Below are 21,184 nucleotides of genomic sequence, written 5' to 3' on the forward strand. Positions count from 1 at the left end.
TTAGCTTAGAAATTTCCTCCCAGACTTTATGGATGACATTCATGCCTTATATATAGCTGACATTTCAAATTAAGTCACTGGGAGAACCACAATGATGTAGTTTTATATAAATATAATTTATATTTTTAACCGTACGCTGTTTCCTAGGTGGTTGAAATGGTTACTTGAGCTTCAGAAAAAGTTCAGCATAATGACACTTGTGATATTATAGTATTTAAAGGTTATTTTTTAGCAGGACTAAAAGCCAGTATAAACTGTAATATATATCCTTATAACACAAGTTTGCAGTAGAGATTTATTTCTTATCTCTTGCAGATGCTGAATCCTATCTTCAAAAAAAAAAAAAACTCCTGTCCACATCTCCTATTAAAATATGTGATCATAATACAGCTAAACATCTGCCCAATATAAGTCAGTCTAAAGAGCTACTCTGTCATCTCAGTGGCCACTATGTAATACCACATTTCTGCTTGCCAGGGGTGCTAGAAGACAAATCTTTCATGACTTGCTTACCATGATGTTTACTAATGTAAAGACAATTTCTGATGGGATATCCTTTAAAACATGCACACCACACTAAGGTCAGTAGTGTAAACACGGGGATAGCAGTGGCTGCCACTGGGCCTGGGACATTGTTTTTTTTTTTTGTTTTTTTTTATAGGACATTACCTGCTGGAGTACGCCCAGCAGGTAATGGGCCCTATATACTTACCTATCCTTGCTCCTGCTCACGGACACCTGGGGCAGAGGCGGATGTGAGCAGGAGCGGGGATTGGTAAGAGAGGCCGCAGGCCCATGAAACCCAATGCTATCATTATACTCTGGAGTATAATGATCGGAAGACCAGGGGAGGTGAGAGAACATAAAGTCTGGCAGTCTTCCGGCCTCTATGATGACATCCCAGATGTCACGTGGGCCAGACCAGTGTCATTATGCATTGTAACACAAGTCTGGCTCACGTGACGTTTGGTCCAACTTTGAAGAGGGGCAAAAGTAGTGGGGAGTGCACCAGATGCAAGTAAAAGGTAAGTAACAGTGTTTTTTTATGTTTGTATTCTCCCATCTGTCTCTGATAATAATTGTTCATGTTTGGTCTTCTATGAGGTATAATACTGTGTGCAGGGACCACTATGGGGCACAATAGTGTGTGCGCAGGGGCCGCTATGGGACATTACACTGTATGGAGGGGCTGCTATGGGACATCATTCTGTTTGGAGGGGCTGCTATTGGACATTATAGTATCTGTAAATGGGGTGATATACTGTTTCGGGTCCAGGAAAGGTTGCGCTATGTCGTGGAGGAGTCCACAGTCAAAAGTTTGCTGGGGGCCTAGTCTTTGCTCGTTACTGACTAAGACTTTATGTTTTGTGGGAAAAAATGGCACTGAATGACATCAAAGATAACCACAAACATGAGATACTTTACCCAATTCTCCGAATTTCTTGTATCATTTAACTGATACAAGAGGAAAGTCAAGCTAATGTCAATATAGTGATTTATAGAAGCAAGTAATGAGACTAAATGGGAGTGCATACAGTATAGTATATTGAAAGTCCTTGGTTTTTCAGCCTTGTGAAAAGTAATCCTTCAAATAAAAGCTGAGCTGTATTATGCTTAAAGTTGCACCAGTTGAGTCGAAAACATTGAAGGAGATTTATTAATCCTGTCTAATCTTTACATAGTGTAAGTTTAGAGCAGGTCTTCTTAAAATGCACCAATGTTCCACAGTAACTCATGCTGTAAGATAAAGTAAATTTGGTACATAATGTTATAAATGTTAGACAACTTTGTCTAGGCTTACAACACCAATTGATTTTTTTTTTTTTTTTTTTTTAAACAACTCAAATTGTGATGTATAGTGGTGGCTTTTAAGCCATGCCCAAGTTCACACAAAGTCACATACCATTATTGGCTAAAGCTCAAAAAGTGCCAAAAACACATTGAAAGTGTGGTGTAAGGCGGTTACAGTATATCTGTAACTTGAGACAACCTAAGCAAGTATTCAAACTAAGCAACATTGAAAGTGTAGCTCCTATTGTATTGTTTTGCTGATGTTTCGGAGGTGAACATTTTTGAACATCCTTAATTAACCTAACTATTTTCTTCTAACTAAACATTGCCAAGGAGAGTCTGTTTTGAACACCTACTCAATGCAGTATATAGACCTGTTGCATTTGCTAAAGGGGGAAAGTAATTTCAACCGGTTGTATCCTCAGTTTTTTATCACTTAGAAAAATGGTTTTAGTATCATATGAAAGCTGTACAAGCTATAAAAGAATTGGATATATCTTTAGTTAAAAACACAGTTGGGAATGTGTTTTTTATATGCAACATGAACTACTGCATATAAAGCTTAAATTCCCATTGTGATATTTCTAGCATCTGAAAAAGCCTCAAATAAAAATACAGTTTAGTAGCACCGCACAACATTTCAATACTGAAAGGGGTTTTCCCATCTCCCTCTCTCTCCAACTTTGCCTGCTGTTTCTTCTCACTTTCTGTATTCTTCAGCAAGCTGGTTGGCAGGTTTTGACTATTTGATGGACAGTACACTATGATATAGACATTGCCTTTACCATGAGAGATTATTTATTATACTTGCAAAAAATCTATATTAATCCAGATCAAAATATGTACAGTAAATGTATATTACACTACAAAGGTTTGTATAGAAAATTTATACAGACAATGGACTTGCAGTAAACGCAATGCTATCTTTTATTTTTTTCTTAACGTAGATTGTGAACCCCATATACGGCTCACAATGTACATTTTCCCCTATCAGTATGTCTTTGGAGTATAGGAGGAAATCCATGCAAACACGAGGAGAATGTGCAAACTCCTTGCAGATGTTGTCTCTTGCAGGACTTGAACCCAGGACTCAAGCGCTGCAAGGCTGCCCCGTTATCTTTATGTTTACATAGAGAGATAACTGACACTGTTTTATCCTTTATCAACAAACTGCAATTACCTGAACTGATTGTCCACACAGCACAGATTGTATGCGCAGCAGAAGATAAACAGAGTGAAAACTAATCACCCCCATCCCAGAGAGCAGTGACTCATCCTCCATCCTGTGTTATAAGATACAGAATGGGTGCTTTGACAATGCTGTGTAAACTATGGGAGGAATAATTTCACATATAGGCACATATAGCAGCATTTCTAAAGTAATATATTTAGGAAAATATAGCAGTATAGGATCCTTGAGATGAGAAAACCCCTTTAACTATCAATATGCTGAATGGTATTTAGGCTAAACTACAGGGTTAATGTATAAAGTTGTTGATAAAGTAAATATTAAAATATAACGTCTCTGAAGCGTTATAGGACATTGTATTAATGTTTCAGGATTTATTTATTTATTATTATTGTTGTTGGGAAAAATGTTATATTTAATAAGACTGATATTCTATAAGTCTTGCCATTTCATTATGGATTTACAGTATTTTTTTCTGAACTCACTATTCCATTTATTCCTTTTTCTATGGCCTGTACCTAACAATAAGCCACCATTACAGTGTTATTTCTTAACTGCCACAATTCTGACATACCTATAAATAGACAAATGGATGCTTATAACAAATGGATATAAAGCTACAAGAAGTGAGGTTACAGAACACGAACAGGAACATTAGATTTACAAAGTAAATCTGACAAGTAAGAAAAGAACAACAGTGATATACTATATTAAAGCACAATTTTTGGGTTCGATCATTCAGTATATTTACGCATTTAAGTAAGCTGTTGAAAAAGGTATAACATAAAGTTAGAGTTCAGCATAAAATCTAACCCTTGTTCTGCATCTAGTGATGTCAGCTTGATACTGACCCTGTTATTCTTTGTAACAAGCACATTGCAAGATAAAGTAGCATAGACTTATCTCTCAGACAGATACCGTACAGTCATCCATCACTTGGCCAAACACTCTCGCTTCAAACACTTTTAACAGCAATATATATAAATGTCCATTCATCTCACCAGGGCAAAGAGCAATATTGCAAGGTTTATGCTGAATTTCTGGTCCACCGCACAATCTTCCCCCATATTGTGGAGGAGTACAAGTCCTTGTTCTTGTTCTTTGGCCTTTTCCACATGTAAAGGAACATAAACTCCAAGGTGACCATTCCTCCCAAACTCCATTTACTGCAATAGAGAGAAGATATAACACTATTAAACACAAGTAATAATAATAATAATACAATTTTTATGCAAAGAAAAAAATTGCTGAAAAGGGTTAATATTTTTATAGATATAAAATAAGTAACACTATTACTGTACATTCATTTAATGTCATAATCCAAATTTCTATTGTTTGAGTACAAGTCTCGCTGTAGAGTTGTGATTTGTGTTATGCATCACATAACCTCTCATAAAGTACTCATATAAACTATACAGCACTCAATAAATTGTAACAGCATGGATTAATGGTTTTCTCCATTATTGCATATAGAAAACTATATGAATACATATCACTGTATGTGTAATTAAAGATTAGTTAATGACTATTATATAATGGCTTTTATCATCTACAATTTCCTTCTGCATTGATTCTATTTCTAGTTTTCAAAGTGTTATAGTGGTTGTCAATTATCTCAATCCATTTTTATCTGAAAATTTGCATTTTTTTTATAGGTTGGCCGTTACTAAAAAGCGATGATCTGGGTGGTAACATGGCAGCATGTGTTCTGTTTCTCTGCAGAGCCACCACAGTTAAAGTAAGCTATTACGTAAGCTATTACATATTTAAGTGCATGGATATAGTGAGACATTTGGACAGAGCTATTGGGTATGAATGGAAATAAACTGTAATACAACATATAATCAAGGTATGATATTGTTTTGTAAACAGCAGTTTTTTCTTCTACTGTAGAAAACTATTATCTTTTATGATATGCTCTCTTCTGCCTTAACATTGCAGTAAGCATAATTTATGACATAAAAGTTAGTCATGGTGGAATTTATTTAGCAGGTTTTAGATATCATTCAAATTTCAGTTCAGTACCTTTATAAAGAATCTTAAAGAACTTGGGTCACACAATTGGGAGTGCATGGTTGGTCTCAAGATATAATCAACATTGACATTAGCATCCAACCTTGAGTGTGTTTCTTTAGGCTAAATTTGTAGATGTTAAAAGCTCCAATCTTCAGGAGTCATTAAACTAAAGGAAAGGCTAATTTTAGGACTTAATAGGGGGTTTCTAAAAATACGTTCCCCCAAGCATAGTAAATAATAGTTTGAGGGAATTCCACATATGTGCCATTGACTTGTTTATCACAGTTTGATGTGTCTTAAATTCTTGCCATTTCACTACATTAAGCAAATACATTGGTTACATTCTGCACTACTTTGAAAACCAATATAACCAGTTGTTTTGTAACTATGCCATAAATTTCATAGACATATTTGTAAGTTTACACAAAAACACTTTCTAAACCATTTCTTCTAAAATACAACAGTTTCAACTCAAGCGTCAACCACAGGCTATTCATAAAAAAGCCGAAACGCTGCTAGAATTCATAGACTGTAAAATTATTCATTTTTATGCGGAGCTGCAAGAAAGAATTAATAGATTAAAACAGTGATATATTTTACAATAACAACAATGAAAACTTATGTTATTGTCTTAACAAATGGTATTTTTACAGGGACTCTTTTGCAAGGCAGCATTCCGGAAATTGCTCAAAATACATCAATTACATTATATCTTCTATGTTAAAGTCTCCTGCCACATTTAGGAAATTAGATTTAGTTGGATTGGAAGACATTTTTTGCAAGAGTTATACAAATAGATTATTTTAGTCAAATGAAATGATTCAGCATGATTGATATTTACTTTGTATTTTTATACAGCTTTAAGCCATAGAAAATGTAATAGTAGGTTACAATCTGAATTTTTGAGTTGAAGAAAATAAAATACTGGATATAAAATCCATTATGTTTGCTGACCTGTTTAAAATAAATACTGGCGCAAAGAGAATGGTTATTAAAACATCAGCAATAAAAGTTGAATATGAATATGGTGCACTTTACGATAAAACTATATGCACCTATACAACCATTGTTTCTCTTCACCAAAGCATATAACATTAAAAAATTATTCCAGTCTACAAATAATAATGAACATCTATTTTACAAGGTTTATGCAACTGCTGTTCCATTGTTATAGATTAGAAACAATTCCTGTGTGCAATCTAATCATAAAGTGGCATATTAATCCCATCCCTTTCTTCAAGGTGTCTTACTAATATCCTACTAAGTACTGAAACCACTAGTGTTATTAACAGAGAAGGTTACATGTGCCTGAGAAATCTATTGTGTTCTAAAGTCCACAATATTGCAACAATAGTAGTTTAGTGGACAAAGACATGATAAGGTGAAGGATGTACAGAAATACAGGTTAGAACATTAAAGGAATTATATAATTAAAAAACATGTTTTAAACTAAAGGCACACAGGAATAGCCTATATAAAGGCTCTTAATTTATTACCTTTATCCTGAAGATCCACGCCGCTATTTTTGAATTTCTCTTTTTTTCTTCTTTATGCTAATTGCACTCAGAAAGCACAGAGGTTATATCCCCTGGGCTCTGAGCACAGCCTTGTCATTCATCCAGTGCCACTTTTCTTCTGTGTTGTGTAGAGGACCACCGTAAAATGGAGATGGAACATGTGCTGTTGGCTGTTACATCTGCCATTTTGCGGTGGTCTCCTGTGTAAGAAGAGGAGGACAATGGCCAATGGAGCAGAAGATAGGCGCTGGATGGATGACAAGCTGTGCTCAGAGCACAGGGAGAACACCCCCTGTGCCATCTGCACCCAGGGAGAAAGCCCCCTGAAGAAAAGAAGAGAAATTCAAAAATGGTGGCGCTAACCTTCCAGATAAAGATAAGAGATGGATAGCTAGGCTATTACTATGTGCCTTTAGTTAAAAATGTGTTTTTAGAAAAGAATCTCCACAGGGTATTAGTTAAGAGAAAGAAGCTATTTATAATAAAATCAATTAAAAAATTAGTAAACATCAAAACTTTGCATTTCACCAGTTTTTTCAATGACAAAAAAATAGCCTCAAGGGGCCACACGGTGGCTCAGTGGTTAGTACTGCAGCCTTGCAGCGCTGGAGTCCTGGTGTTCAAATCCCGCCAAGGGCAGAAAACCATCTGCAAGGAGTTTGTATGTTCTCCTCGTGTTTGCATGGATTTCCATCCCATATTCCAAAGACATACTGATGGGGAAAAATGTACATTGTGAGCTCTATGCAGGGCTCACAATCTAAATTAAAAAAAAAAAATAGCCTCAGATTCCCTGTATTACATAAGAGTATATTAATGGCAAAAACACTGTCAGAAAATAAAAATTAGTTAAAGTGTATTTTAAGTTTTATTATTAAAACATCACAAGTTGGCGCATAGCTGTAATGTATATTTTCTTAACGTCCTAGTTCTTTCTTTGGAATTTTTTCCATGTCATAACAATTTAGAAATCTGTCACTACCAAAGTGTATTTTTATCCTTTCATTGGATAAATTTGGGCTTTTAAGTATAAATGTAGAAGAAACATACAGTTTTCCCCATATACTTATATATGCCATATAATTCTGTAAAAATGGTCCATAGCATGAGTCCAATAACATTTTTAAATAAAGGAACCACAGCACTTTCTTTGGCAATATATTACAGCAAAAGTCTGAGTCAACAGAGCTCTAGTATCTCTTCTACTGTATTATATTTAAAAACTACCATCCTATATTTATGTAATTCTCACAGAGAATTTATAAGATGCCCTCTTGAGAAAGAATTCATGGGCTATGATCCCTTAACTTGCTGTTCTGTATATTTTGTTCATGGAATTTGGACATTATTATTATTACTTTGTATATATTATATTTGCCTTTTGGTGTGGGATCCTAGTAATTCTCATTGGTGAATACACTTGTGTAAGAATTTAGATATTATTATTACTTATATGCTTTAATAAAGATGATACATGATTTTGTAATATGTTCCCCTGTGTTTTAATCCTTGATGGCAAATTTATAAGGTTATATAATAATGATAAGGTAGAACAATATTTTATCATGGAGATAAGTGCAGTAACTACTTTGACATTCTGCATGTACCCACATAGTTCTACACTGGAACATGTTATAATGATAACAACTTTGTTGCTTTGTGGTTAACAAGTTAAGAAAATTGAATTTCCAGATTAATTACCTGAAATTAACTAACTTGGATCAGATAGAAAGTACACTACAGTATATTCATTACATCTATTATAAACATATCCCAATAAACACATTAGGTTGTGTATGCCACAAAATGATACATAATCATTTTAGTACAATTAGTGCTGAAGGCAACACTTTATTTACTGCCGTGAATGGTATCCGGCTACTGCAACATTCTGTCAAGTTAAGGTATAAGAAATAGACTGTTTCTATGGCAACACTTAAAGGAGAAACTTTTTCTTCCCACTATCATACTCTAAGCAGTGGGACAAAATTTAAGCAAAATATAAGTACAGTTCCCTTGCACCACTGATACATGTTCTTATTGGTTATACTTGGAGAACTAGTAGTTGTAATAAGAAAAAGTCTTGAACTTTATCATACTTCAACCTTGCAATCCTAGACAGATAAAGTATGTGTAAGTAAAGTACATCGTTTTAATAGAAATTCAAGGTTAAAATATGCAATTTGTATCTTTATAGTACAGAATGGAAGGTTTTATCTTTATACTAAAAATGGTATAGGGTTATTTTGGAGTTATATAAAACTACTGTAGACTTATTTTGACATTAAGTGGGTTTTCAGAATTGAAAATGCAGCATATTATTGGTGGTCTGACTACTTTCTAAGTGGAAGGGGCTGTACTATAGAGGGTAGCAAGAGGCAGCAGAAATAAACCAGCTTTGTGTTCCTTCATTTTTTGGATTATTTTCATTAGAAAATGATGGTATATCTTTACACTTTTTTCTCCGCATTTTTCATGCGGAAACTGAGCGGAAACCACATGGACCCCATTATAGTCTATGGGATATGCAGGTTTCCTAAGGTATCCACTTTTTTCTGCGGATTAGGTTTCCATTCAGGGGGTTGTAACTGCAATATAGGCAATGAGTAATATAAATATTGCAACACTTGATATGTTTGATATCATATAAGAAGTAAAAAAAAATACTTTTGTTATCATGATTAAGAATAATTCTGTGAAAAAAAAAATTTGTCCACCATATACGTTCTATCTCTATATATATTCAATTTGTCATGACACTGCTTCAAAAGGTTTAACATATATATTGTACAGGTAATGCTTTTAATAGAGAGCATAAATGCAATAAAACACAAATATATTGTGTATGACCCAAATCATGTTATTTGTTACATTAACAAAATAAGTAGTGTCATTGTCATTAAGCAGTAACAAATGGATTGTGATTTAATTTAGCTAATATGATTAATGAGGAAAGTATTGATTACATATAAATAATATAAACCCTTTTAATGAAGTGGCTGCCCAAACACAGTATAGTTTAGTTAATCCCATTTTTACAGCTATATCTGTATAATAAGAGAATATTTCTTTACTTTAATAATTTAATTTTCAGAAATGTTCCAAAGTTTAGAGTTGCAGTCATTTCCGCTAGACTGCAGAGAAGAGATAGGATGCACTGCGTAAAAGATAAGAGAACAATACTCTTGGGTCAGTGGAAGATCTCTGTACAATATTGCAAATGTCAAGAAGCTGTTGATTGGAAATGGTGCATAAACTTTGCTGACATCGTCACATTTTTTTTGTCCAGTGTGTATAGTACCTTATCAATAAAAAGCAAGTGCTGATGTTATACACAATTTATGTCACTAGTTTTACTGGCAAGTTAAAGGTTTTGCTTAATTTATATGTATGAATCTACACAACGGAAAGCAGAAATTTCATAACAAGCAAAGTTCATATGTATGAATTAAAGAAAGGGTATAAAAGCAAATTTACATTTATAGAAAATAAAAGAAATAGAAAGTGATATTTTTACAGGAAAACATGTTCTTGATAAATCAAGTTTCTGGGAAATGTTGCCGGGTCCTTGAGGCACATCAAAGTCAAGTGTCAGAGTTTGTAGATTAGGGTAGGCAATTGCTTCAGATAATATCAAGGCCAAGTCTGTAAAGAATGGTATAAAACCTAAAAGAAGTTGTATGAAATCTGCAACACCTTCTATCTAGTACTGGGTATACAGTCCGAACTAAGGTGATACAATCTCATAGCATAGCCTTTTGTAATCTATAGTGTTTATCTCTGAAGAATGTTGTTAGTAGTGATGAGTGTTTATCTTCTATGTGCAGAACTACATTATTAATATATTTGTCAAGATAATCTTAATTTCATCTGTTTTTATGAGAAACTGAATTTAAAGTTGCATTTGGTAGCTTTTGCAAACATTTTTTTTTTAACCTTTGTTTAAACAGAAAAAATACTGAACAGTATCTACAAATATTATATTAAACTAAACCTAGAAATCTCAAATATAGTGCATGTCTATACCTGGCCATACACCAAACACTGTGTACAGCGCTTTAATCCCATGTCTTGGATCCTACAAATGTTATGCGAATCTCTCAACCTTTTTTTGTTTCAGGTTCAGCCAGTTTTGCTGCAAAATTAGTTTTGTTCCATATAAATTTGTACCAAAACTAGAGTATAGCAGCCGAAATGTAGGACCACCATATTGTATCTGAATAGCAGCCCCATGTAAGTAATAGAATCATTGTATCTCTAAAAGGGATTTTAATTGCAGTATTTCCACGACAATGATTAAATTTTTGAGTGTTTTAAGTAGGAGAAGGAGTCCTGCACTCTGGCACCACATCTCATGGCTCCATATACCAAAATCGGGGTACTAGACAACCATAGTAATCCCTATCATATTAAATAACATGACATAAACTAGCCAATGAGATTTCCATGAGAGGAGGCAATGCTGGACGAGGAGAAGTAAGGGGGAGTTTACACTACCGTCAGTGTCCGACAGGTAGTGTCCACTCCTAGTGTCCGTTCAAAATCTGGCACTGACATTAGGAGCGGAGACTAGCTGTGCCCATGACACTTTTCATTCATTTAAATGGCGATCGGGTGCGTTCTTTTGCACTCCGTGCCTGTCCTTCACTGTCCGCATGTAAAAATGTCTGACTTTTCAAGCGGACAGAAAAAACCTACATGTTGGGTTTTCTGTCCGATTGAAAAGTCGGACATCTTTACAAGTGGACAGTTAAGGACAAGCACGGAGTGTAAAACAACGCACCCGATCGCCATTTAAATGAACGACAAGTGTCACGGACACAGCTAGTGTCCGCTCCTAATGTCCGTGCGAGATTTTGAAAGGACACTAGGAGTGGACACTACCTGTCGGACACTGACGATAGTGTGAACGCCCCCTTAGTATAATAATTGCATTGTCTATTTATTTTTTATTACTGTTTTTTGTTTGCTATTCTGTGTTTTTTTTTTCAAAGCCAATAATTCGAATATGACAGATTAGGTGGACTACATTGTTAATTCTCAATAAAATGGTCCATAAGAGTCATGTGGTGGTGTTATGGTAATAAAATATTTCTTTTTGTCTCCGTGATGTTGCTTTTTTACTTTATTACTATTGTCTTTGTAAACAGGCTAACTCTAATCCTTAGACTATACTTAAATGGAATAGCTGAATACAGGAGATCCAGGAAGCAGTGTTGAGTACAGATTACTGTTCTTCCCTGGGTATAGTGGTCGGTTCAGTGGGTGGTTCGTATAGTATACCACCCTAAGAAATGTTTGTTAGGATTGCTGCGCAAATACATTATACAGGCCCTCATGATCATCCGTTAGGGATGCTATGCAGACAAAGTGTGGCGTGTTTGTTAGGGCTTCTATGCTGTATATCTGTACACCAGCCCTACTAAACTTTTGTTAGTGCATCTACTCTGACTGCCATAAGTAATGCTTGAAAGGGGCACAGGGAGGTGTAGGAGGCCTCCAAGCCATTTGTCCAAAATGTTCAGATTTGTTGTGAATTAAAATGGAATCTGGTTTGTTACAAACCAGTCTGCCCATTATTAAATCCTACCAAGGTCATTCTGAGGGGCCACACTAAATCTATGCAGGACATGCATAGTCCACTTTTGGTGCACTTTAAACATTGCTGATCAAACATACCATTAGCACAAACTGTGCAGCTGCACAGGGTCAAATAGGTCAGGGCCTATAGCCTTAGAGGTTTATGTATACTAGTCTTCTATTTATGAAAGTATAGTCTACTTGTATAGACCCAAGTACGTATAGGACATAACCCTTTCCACCACCTGACCCTCAATACTGACCATTTTTACATCTTCATGAGCCCTTCTAAAATCAATGATCATCTCCTTTGTTTTACCTATGCTCAATATGAGGTCATTATCACCACATCAAGAAGAGAAGTGCCTCATCACTTCCCTATACTCTGTGTCATCACTGCCATATATATCACAGTCAAAATGTCTGAAAACTTTTTCACAAAACTTAAGCCAGAGTCATATTGAAAGTTGGACATGTAAATGGTAAAGAGAAGAGGAGTCAACACTGTCCTCTGAGGTGCTCCAATACCATTCACTAACAGTGTTAAAAAGCCTTGTCCCAGCCTTACGAATTGCAGTTTGTCCCTGAGTTAGTTGCTGACAGAGTTCAGTTTTCGGCAACTGACATTGTTCATAATCCCTGAGCCAGCTACCTTGGCCGATTGGTAAAGAAAACACAGTTAAAATCAAACAAGGTGATCCTGAAAGACCCTTCAAGTGTGTGTATACTAAGTAAGTGAAAGAGGGCATCTTCCACACCCACCCACAATATGCAAACTGCAAACAGTCTGACAGCGTAGCAATATACATCTTCAAGTGAGATATCACCTGCTGTTCAAAAATCTGCATGACTTAGGATGTCAGAGCAATTTGATGTTATCAGTGGCTTATAAACTGGAAGCAGAAAATAAGATTATTATCAGATCTATCAAAGGACATCCCACATGTTAGACTCCAAGCATGACTGCAGTTTATCTTCAACCTCCCTAGACCACTGTATGACCTGTTTCTTAACAACCGGGTAGGTTATGAACTGGATGCAGGAAAATAAAATCTACCAAGTATAGGCACGGTATCTATAAGCATCTATAATATTAGGAAATAGTAAGTCAATTATTCTCATCAGTCCACCTCCTCTCTTCTTGCATGTAATACTGACATCATCATATAACCATGATTTAGTAAAACATATTAAACTGCACAGCTGGAACAACTTCCTTGTACGTACTAATGCAAAAATTTCTTCCATCTTCATAACAGTAGAGCCAACATCACCTGTGATAATTCAAAGTACAAGGGCTTAACACCTTAGCACCTGGCCTTTGATTTCTCCTTAAAGCCAAGTCTGAAAGACCTCATGACTTTCCTAGTAACCCAAGGCCTAATACTCACTCCCCTAGATGACAACTTTTTAATTGTTAATCACTGAATCCTAGTATACAGGTAGGTGACACAGGGTTTACCATACGGCAGTGTATCTTCAGCTGATGTCTATGAAGAGTCCTATATATAATGTTAGTGATGGTCCTGGACTCCGCAGTCATCATTACTCCCCCTTAGGCAACTACAAAGTCAGTTGAGTACAGTCCTGTTGAGCAGGTAAAGGCATGAGGCCCTAAGATACCAGGTGCATTGAAATGGGAATCAAATTGCCACTAGGGTTGTAGGGTGTCCATCACAAGTGTCCATCTCACTCCTTGGTTCCCACAGATCCTAGAAGCACATTATAACCTCAAGAGCAGAAACAGACCTATATTGTAAGGCACTGTTCTGCACTGACCCAGAATGTGCTTTGTAATCTGTTGCAACTTTGTGCAGTGGACTGTCAAGGACTGGTGGTAGTGACTGTATAGCATGATGCATTCCCTGCTCCTAGAACTCAACTGCCTTTCCTCCAAACATAGGCCGTGTCTGTAGCATCTGGAGTTACACAAGTATCAGTTTCAATCTCTATGCCTCGATCAGGGAATACACAAGTGAAAAAACAGAGAAGAAACAGACTAATCAGATGATGCATCAGCTACACAAATGATTCTCAGTCCATAGAGAACTCAGCCCATCTCTACTCATCTTGGTTCAGTCCAGTTGGAGAACACAGCTACAAACCCTTGTGTTCTCATATCCTCAGCGAAAAAGGTAGACAAGATGTAGCAGCATGGAGCAAAGGGAATAATGGCAGTTCAAGCAGGAGTCCAGGCAGGAAATGTATCCTCCAATCCTTGAATCCTTAATTTGTGGGAGAATAGAGTTCAGTAGAACAAAATAGGGGGCAGGAAAACTTAGAGATAGAAATATGAGGGGATGATAATACACCAGTCAGGAGACACCAAAGCCACTGGAACCAAGGAAAGTGCAGCCATTCAGTAGGCACACAGTTAGTGGTATATGCCAAATATCATGGTGGCCATCTGCTATATCATAATGATTACATCTTTAAAACATTTTATTGCTTTAATGCCTTATATAATTGCAGGTTAGGGTAGACAAAAAATCCTTTCAATCACTATAATCAATAATGGATCATCTATTAATACATAATGAGGAGTATTCTATACATTGTATTTGTAGCAGGTTTCTGCTGCACTCAGAGATACAATGGAGTATATGAGGCCCCTGTTCTGTAATAAATGAGCATGTATGCAATGTGTCCCTCAATATTTAAGGAATTTGCTAGAATTTTAACATGTTTCTCACTTGCTCTAAGATCCCAATAAAGGTTGTTTTAGCTGTCTGCCTCTGGCACTGCCCTTATGTTCATGTTGTCAATGCAACTCTGATTTCTGACAAAAATTCTACAGTATTTATACTAACAGCATTTTACTATAACTATGCAGCTAATACTGATTTTGTAATATAGAATAAATTGAAGTTCAAAAAGATAGGTTTTCGAACTAATGCACAATCCTGGATCAGTGAAATGATAAATTAAGTTTCATTATGCCAGACAAGGTATCATGTCTTCTGATAAAATAGCTGTTTCTATGACAAGAAAGCTCTAATCTTTCCATATATATTGCACATTCTGTATTCATAACAACAAATTGCCAGGCCTTAGCACAAAATGTGTGATACTTTATCTGCCAAAAGAGCTTGTATTGCTTTCCTTTGGAATGGATTACCAGACATTTTGGCAGTTTAATGATTTTCTTTAGGTAGAGTAAGAAATCAGATTTTTCTAACTATCAATTAACATTAAAAATAGGCAATTAAAGCTATTTAGCTGAGGGAATATGTGAAGACAGATTGCATAGATAATAACTGTGTGTTAATAATGTGATTAAGCATATGGCATGTAAATGTGTCAAAAGAACATATATTATCAAGAATTATAAATTAAAACAGGACATATTAGTATTATTAGGTGAATCTTGTGTGTAATAGTAAGTATATCACTGTATGTTGTAAACAGAGATGAGTCCACCTCAAAATCAGTTTCATTTCAGATTTAGAAAATTTTGATTTTATTCCAAACTGGTTCATTCCGTAACAGGCTTAGTAATATCAAAGAGGCAGCAACAGATATGGCTAAAGGTAAATAGATGGTAGCAGACAGTAACAAACAGTCTTTTTTAAAAGACACTACACCGTTGGACTGCCACCAATCCAAAGATATATCATTGATTTGTAAAAAGTGCATAACCCCTTTAAAAAGTGATCCAAAAATCATTAATGGTGGCAGATGCCCGTGGGTGTTAGTCACATACAGTTTTATTGGATAAAGCCATGTTTTATCAAGTGCTCCAAAAATGATCTCTTTTTGGTGAGTAGTTGAAAACATTGACTTTCATTTGCAAAAAACATCCAAAAAATTATCCTTTTTTGGGATAATTGTAGTAAAGTAGCTTTGGCGTTTTTTAAAATATCTTTTTAACTGTATAAAACAGGACAGACAAGGTCGCAGGAGATGTGGTAAGCCAGTATGAAGATAGACAGGGCAGTAGATTACAGTATGTTTGGCCATGCAGAGATTGCAATAGCTACAGCAACAGCACAGCATGATGGTCAGGCAAACAGCACCATCACATCATTGGCATGGTAATATACAGCCATTTCCTTCCTACTGTCAACCAATGGTAGCTCTATCATTGACATCACTCGAAAGTTTGTAAAAGTCCTCTTGGATCCATAAGTGATTGAGTAACAAAAATAAGGTGTTTTTTTACATGTTTTTGGTAGCTTATGTCTGCTTTGGTGTGACAGTTCTTCTACTTGAAAAGTTAAGAGAGGTCTGTAACTCATAGGCAGACCTCAAAGATGACAGACAAAAGGAGAAAACAAATCCAGAAAATCACATTGTCTGATTTGGAAATAATTTTAATGCAATGTATTCAGCACCAAAATCTTCACCAAGAAACTCAGTGTCGATGGACCCGAAGAGGTTCCTCTGTCCTCCACCCATTACCTGTAGTAATGGTATCTGTTTGAACTTATCAGTATAAAAGACACCTGTCAACCTCCAAACTCCACTATGGTGAAGACCAAAGAGCTGTCGAAGGACACCAGAAACAAAATTGTAGCCCTGCACCAGGCTGGGAAGACTGATTCTGCAATAGACAAGCAGCTTGGTGTGAAGACATCAACTGTGTTAGCAATAATTAGAAAATGGAAGACATACAAGACCACTGATAATCTTCCTAGATCTGGGGCTCCAAGCAAGATCTCACCCCTTGAAGTCAAAAAGATCACAAGAACAGCTAGCAAAAATCCCAGAACCCCATGGATGTATCTAGTGAATGACCTGCAGAGAGCTGGGACCAACATAACAAAGGCTACCATCAGTAACACTCTATGCCACCAGGGACTAAGATCCTTCAGTGCCAGATGTCCCCCCCTGCTTAAACCAATACATGTCCAGGCTGAAGTTTGCTAGAGAGCATTTGTATGAGCCAGTAGAGTATTGGGAGAATGTCATATGGTCAGATGAAACCAAAGTAGAACTTTTTGGTAAAAACACAACTCGTCATGTTTGGAGGAGAAAGAATGAAGAGTGGATCTTTGCATTCAAAGAACATCATACCATAAGCATGGGGGTGGCAACATCATGCTTTGGGACTGTTTCTCTGCAAAGGGACCAGGACAACTGATCCATGTACATGAAAAAATGAATGGGGCCATGTATTGTGAGATTTTGAGTTCAAACCTCCTTCTATCAGCAAGGGCATTGAAGATGAAACATGAATAGGTCTTTAGGCATGACAGTGATCCCAAGCACACCGCCAGGGCAAAGAAGGAGTGGCTTCGTAAAAAGCAACTCAAGGTCCTGGAGTGGCCTAGCCAGTCTCCAGATCTCAACCCTTTAGAAAACCTTTGGAGGGAGTTGAAAGTCCATGCTGCCCAGTGACAGCACCAAAACATCACTGCTCTAGAGGAGATCTGCATGGAGGAATGGGCCAATCATATTAGAAAAATAAATTATTTTAATACATGATATTAATTAGTAAAAATATAAGTGGTACATTTCATTTTATAAAGTTCATACTTCTTATTTTGGAAATGATTTACTATTATAACTTGCCACATCTATATGTTGCTAGTGCAGTTACTATATTACTGAGTTATTAAGGTAACATAGAGCACTATAATATGATTTTGAAACTAGTGTACACAATATATTTCCCATTAGTACATGCAAGCTACTTAATACCATATGAATGGTAATAAAATATGACCTGTGTGTAAGAATAAGGCTATGCACACTGGACTTATCCATTTCATTAAGGAGTAATTAATAGGCACTATAAGCAACTATACAATATAGCACAGAACTCTGCATTCTAAAGCTGGAGGTTTAATTGAACTCTTCTCTATAATGCTACTGTACATTGAGGTGACACGAGGATTTTAAGGTTTTTTTGTTTTTTTTTAATGACTACAAAGACATGGCTGAATTTTGTTTATAAAAGCACAAACTGATTGAGGATTCCAATTTTCCTAAAGGGAATGTCACCAGGAAAGTCTATGTCTAACAAACCACAGTACATAGCAGCATAAAATGACACCAAAAGTGAATCCTTTTTTTAAGTTGCTTAAACTTATTCTATATTTCGTTTGTAACAAGGTAGAATAATGATGTAAACAAACCATTTGAAGATAGTGGTCACCAGAAAACTCAATGTTAAGGAAGCCGCATCATATTATAGGGGACATTAAGTTGAACAACATTATCTATTGCCACCTTGAAGGGGTTTTTACCCCAACAGCATTTATCCCTTTTCTACAGCATAAGGAAAAATCTCGGAATGTCAGACTGCTAGAACTCTCAGCAATTATGACAATGAGGGTCCTCAAGTCCCCTGTTTGAATGAAAGGCTAATACATATGCATGAAAACTACTCAATTCACCTGTAAGGGAATTACAGAGGTAGCCTGGTACAGTGCTATTTCAGTATCTGCTCTTATGATTGCTAGGGGTGCCATCTGGCATATCCTCAGAGGTCAGGCAGCTATTCCTTTTTCCATAGATAAGTATTAAAGGGAGTCTGTTACCAGGTTAAAGTTTATTAAACCAGCAACACAATTAGATAGTTCAGACTCACATGAATGTAACACTTTTTTCCATTAAAATTTGTGCCTCGATTGCAGAGATATTCAGTTATTGTACAATAGGCAAATATGCAATCTGGAGCACCGAGGGCAACGCCATTGCTCTAAACTGCTGTGCCGCACATTACACTAACACACCCTGCTTGCTCTTCCCTTTTTTGAATAGCAGGACAAGAAGCTATGTTGAAGCCTCTGCCTCCCTTAATTAATAATAACTCCTTCTAGATATTCTGTGTTATAGGAGCAGAATCAAATACTCATTCAAGTAAAGGCATCTGGGCTGAATTACTAGACACAGCCTGAAAAACAAGAATGGAGCTGTCTCTGAAAACCTCATTGTGTTTTGACATGTATACTATTCAGGAAAGAAAATGCAAACTCTATTCCACAGAAGAATACTTTCCTTTATGGTCTTCTATTTTGACATAATTTCTTTAACCATTGTTTTCCAAACTCTTTGGACTCAGGGCACCTCTGGGAAAAGGACATTTTCTCAGAGTACTCCTACGAAATCATTTTTATCAAAAGACAAAAAACATACACAGAAAATTCACCTAGAAAGTGTTCTATAAAGGCATGTGGTCATCTTCACAACCAGAGTGTAGATGCCCCTTGGTGGGTTTCTAATGCACCTCTGATGGGTATTGATGGCTTGACCATTTTTACATAAAGTGAACCTGCGCTGTGAGCACTGCATTCCAGTTTAGAGTCATTAAATGAGTAGCTTTTGTTTTCTTGTACTGTATGTATAATTAGTAAATGAGTACAGTATTTTCTCTATAGCGTGATTCCTATATAGCATTAATATGGTTTATGTCAAACTGTACATAGCAGCAATGTATGAAGGTCACTGCTATGACAAACAATGTTACAGAAAGCCCTCTAATTAAGCTATACATCAGTTTTTGGGTTGCTCAGTTCATACGATTTCTTTGCCTCTGAAAATGGCATCAATATGTATTGCATTAGTAGACAAAAGCAAGAGCTTGCTGAATTAAAGTTAAATTGACATATTTTTGTCTATTAATCTTTAAATGTTTAAATTAACCTTGACAGCCGTGAAGACAAAAGCAAAGGCTGCAGGAAACCAACTGATAGCCAAGTACATTTATAATCTAAAGCGTGTAACACTGCAAAATGCAGCAAATAAATAAATACAGTACAAAAACCTATGCTATTAACCCTAGGAAATGGCACCATACAGAATATCATATTTATTTTTATCTTAGATGGCCGAGGGAAACCCATACCTTTTCCACCTGTGACAATTTTTAACATTAAATCATAAAGAATTCTGACCATAATGAATAACTTTGCTGTAAGTGAAAACCTGTCATAATGAAGTAAAAGTCAAAATATTGCAGTCCTTTTCTGACATTCTCATATCACCATTCACTGTACCGCACAGATCTCATTGCTTTGTTATACTTTTATTATGTACATAATTAATTCCCTGTGATCCAGCAAACTTGCATTCTGCCCTGGTGTTCTGAATTATTTATTTATCATTTTATATATATTTCGGGTTCGATGTGATGAATTTTAATGAACTTAAGAAGAAGAATTTTTTTGTTATGAAGCATTACAAAGATGCTTAAAAGAGGGCAATCTTTAGATCTTTATGTGTACATCAATAACTGTGCTCTATCTTATCTCTACACTTTTATGACTGCTGTATAAAACATACATATCTATTAGTAAATAGCAATGTTTACATAGTATTACATCGTAGCAGTATAATAATAAAATGTAATATATTTCCTTTTCTTTTTTAAGAATAAATACATTACCAGATGTTATTAGAATGATATAACCTGCTGAGATGTTTCAGTAGTTGGATTGGCTGTTTCTGATAGTAGGAAAAGAATTTCAGGCTCCTAACTTGTAGATATAATTGAGAAAAAAAAAAAGAGAAATTCTGCCTATGACCCAAAGAACACCATCCCCACTGTTAAGCATGGAGGTGGAAACATTATGTTTTTGGGGTGTTTCTCTGCTAAGGCCACAGGACTGTAGAACCGTATCAATAGGAGATGGATTGAGCCATGTATTGTAAAATACTGTGTGATAACCTCCTTCCCTCCACCAGGACATTAAAAATGGGTCGAGGCTGCGTCTTCCAGAAGGACAATGACACAAAACATACAGCCAAGGCAACAAAGGAGTGGCTCAAAAACAAGCACATGAAGGTCATGGAGTGGCCTAACCAGTCTCCAGACCTTAATCCCATAGAAAACTTATGGAGGGAGCTGAAGCTCCAAGTTGCCAAGCGACAGCATCAAAATCTTAATAATTCAAAGATAATCTGCAAAGATGAGTGGACCAAAATTCCTCCTGACATGTGCACAAACCTCATCAACTACAAAAAATGTCTGAGTGCCATGCGTACCAACAAGGGTTTTGCCATCAAGTATTAAGTCTTGTTTCCCTGAGGGATCAAATACCATACTTATTTCTCTATGCAAAATGCAAATACATTAATTACATATACACAATTTGATTTTCTGGATTTTATTTTTGATATTCTATCTCTCACTGATAAAATTAAC

The 21,184-nt window shown here is 36.0% G+C and overlaps 1 protein-coding gene across 8 annotated transcripts in view; it reads right to left on the reverse strand.

Annotated features, from left to right (window-relative positions):
* ADGRB3 (adhesion G protein-coupled receptor B3) overlaps positions 1-21,184 on the reverse strand; it is a 690,055-nt gene that overhangs the window by 425,366 nt on the left and 243,505 nt on the right. For all 8 annotated transcript variants that reach the window (XM_075268344.1, XM_075268342.1, XM_075268340.1 and 5 more), the window contains one exon: positions 3,982-4,146. In XM_075268344.1, coding sequence (XP_075124445.1) covers positions 3,982-4,146 — 165 coding nt within the window. The remainder of the gene's footprint in view (positions 1-3,981; positions 4,147-21,184) is intronic.

This window comes from Leptodactylus fuscus, chromosome 3, assembly GCF_031893055.1.
Source record: "Leptodactylus fuscus isolate aLepFus1 chromosome 3, aLepFus1.hap2, whole genome shotgun sequence".
NCBI classification, from domain to species: domain Eukaryota; kingdom Metazoa; phylum Chordata; class Amphibia; order Anura; family Leptodactylidae; genus Leptodactylus; species Leptodactylus fuscus.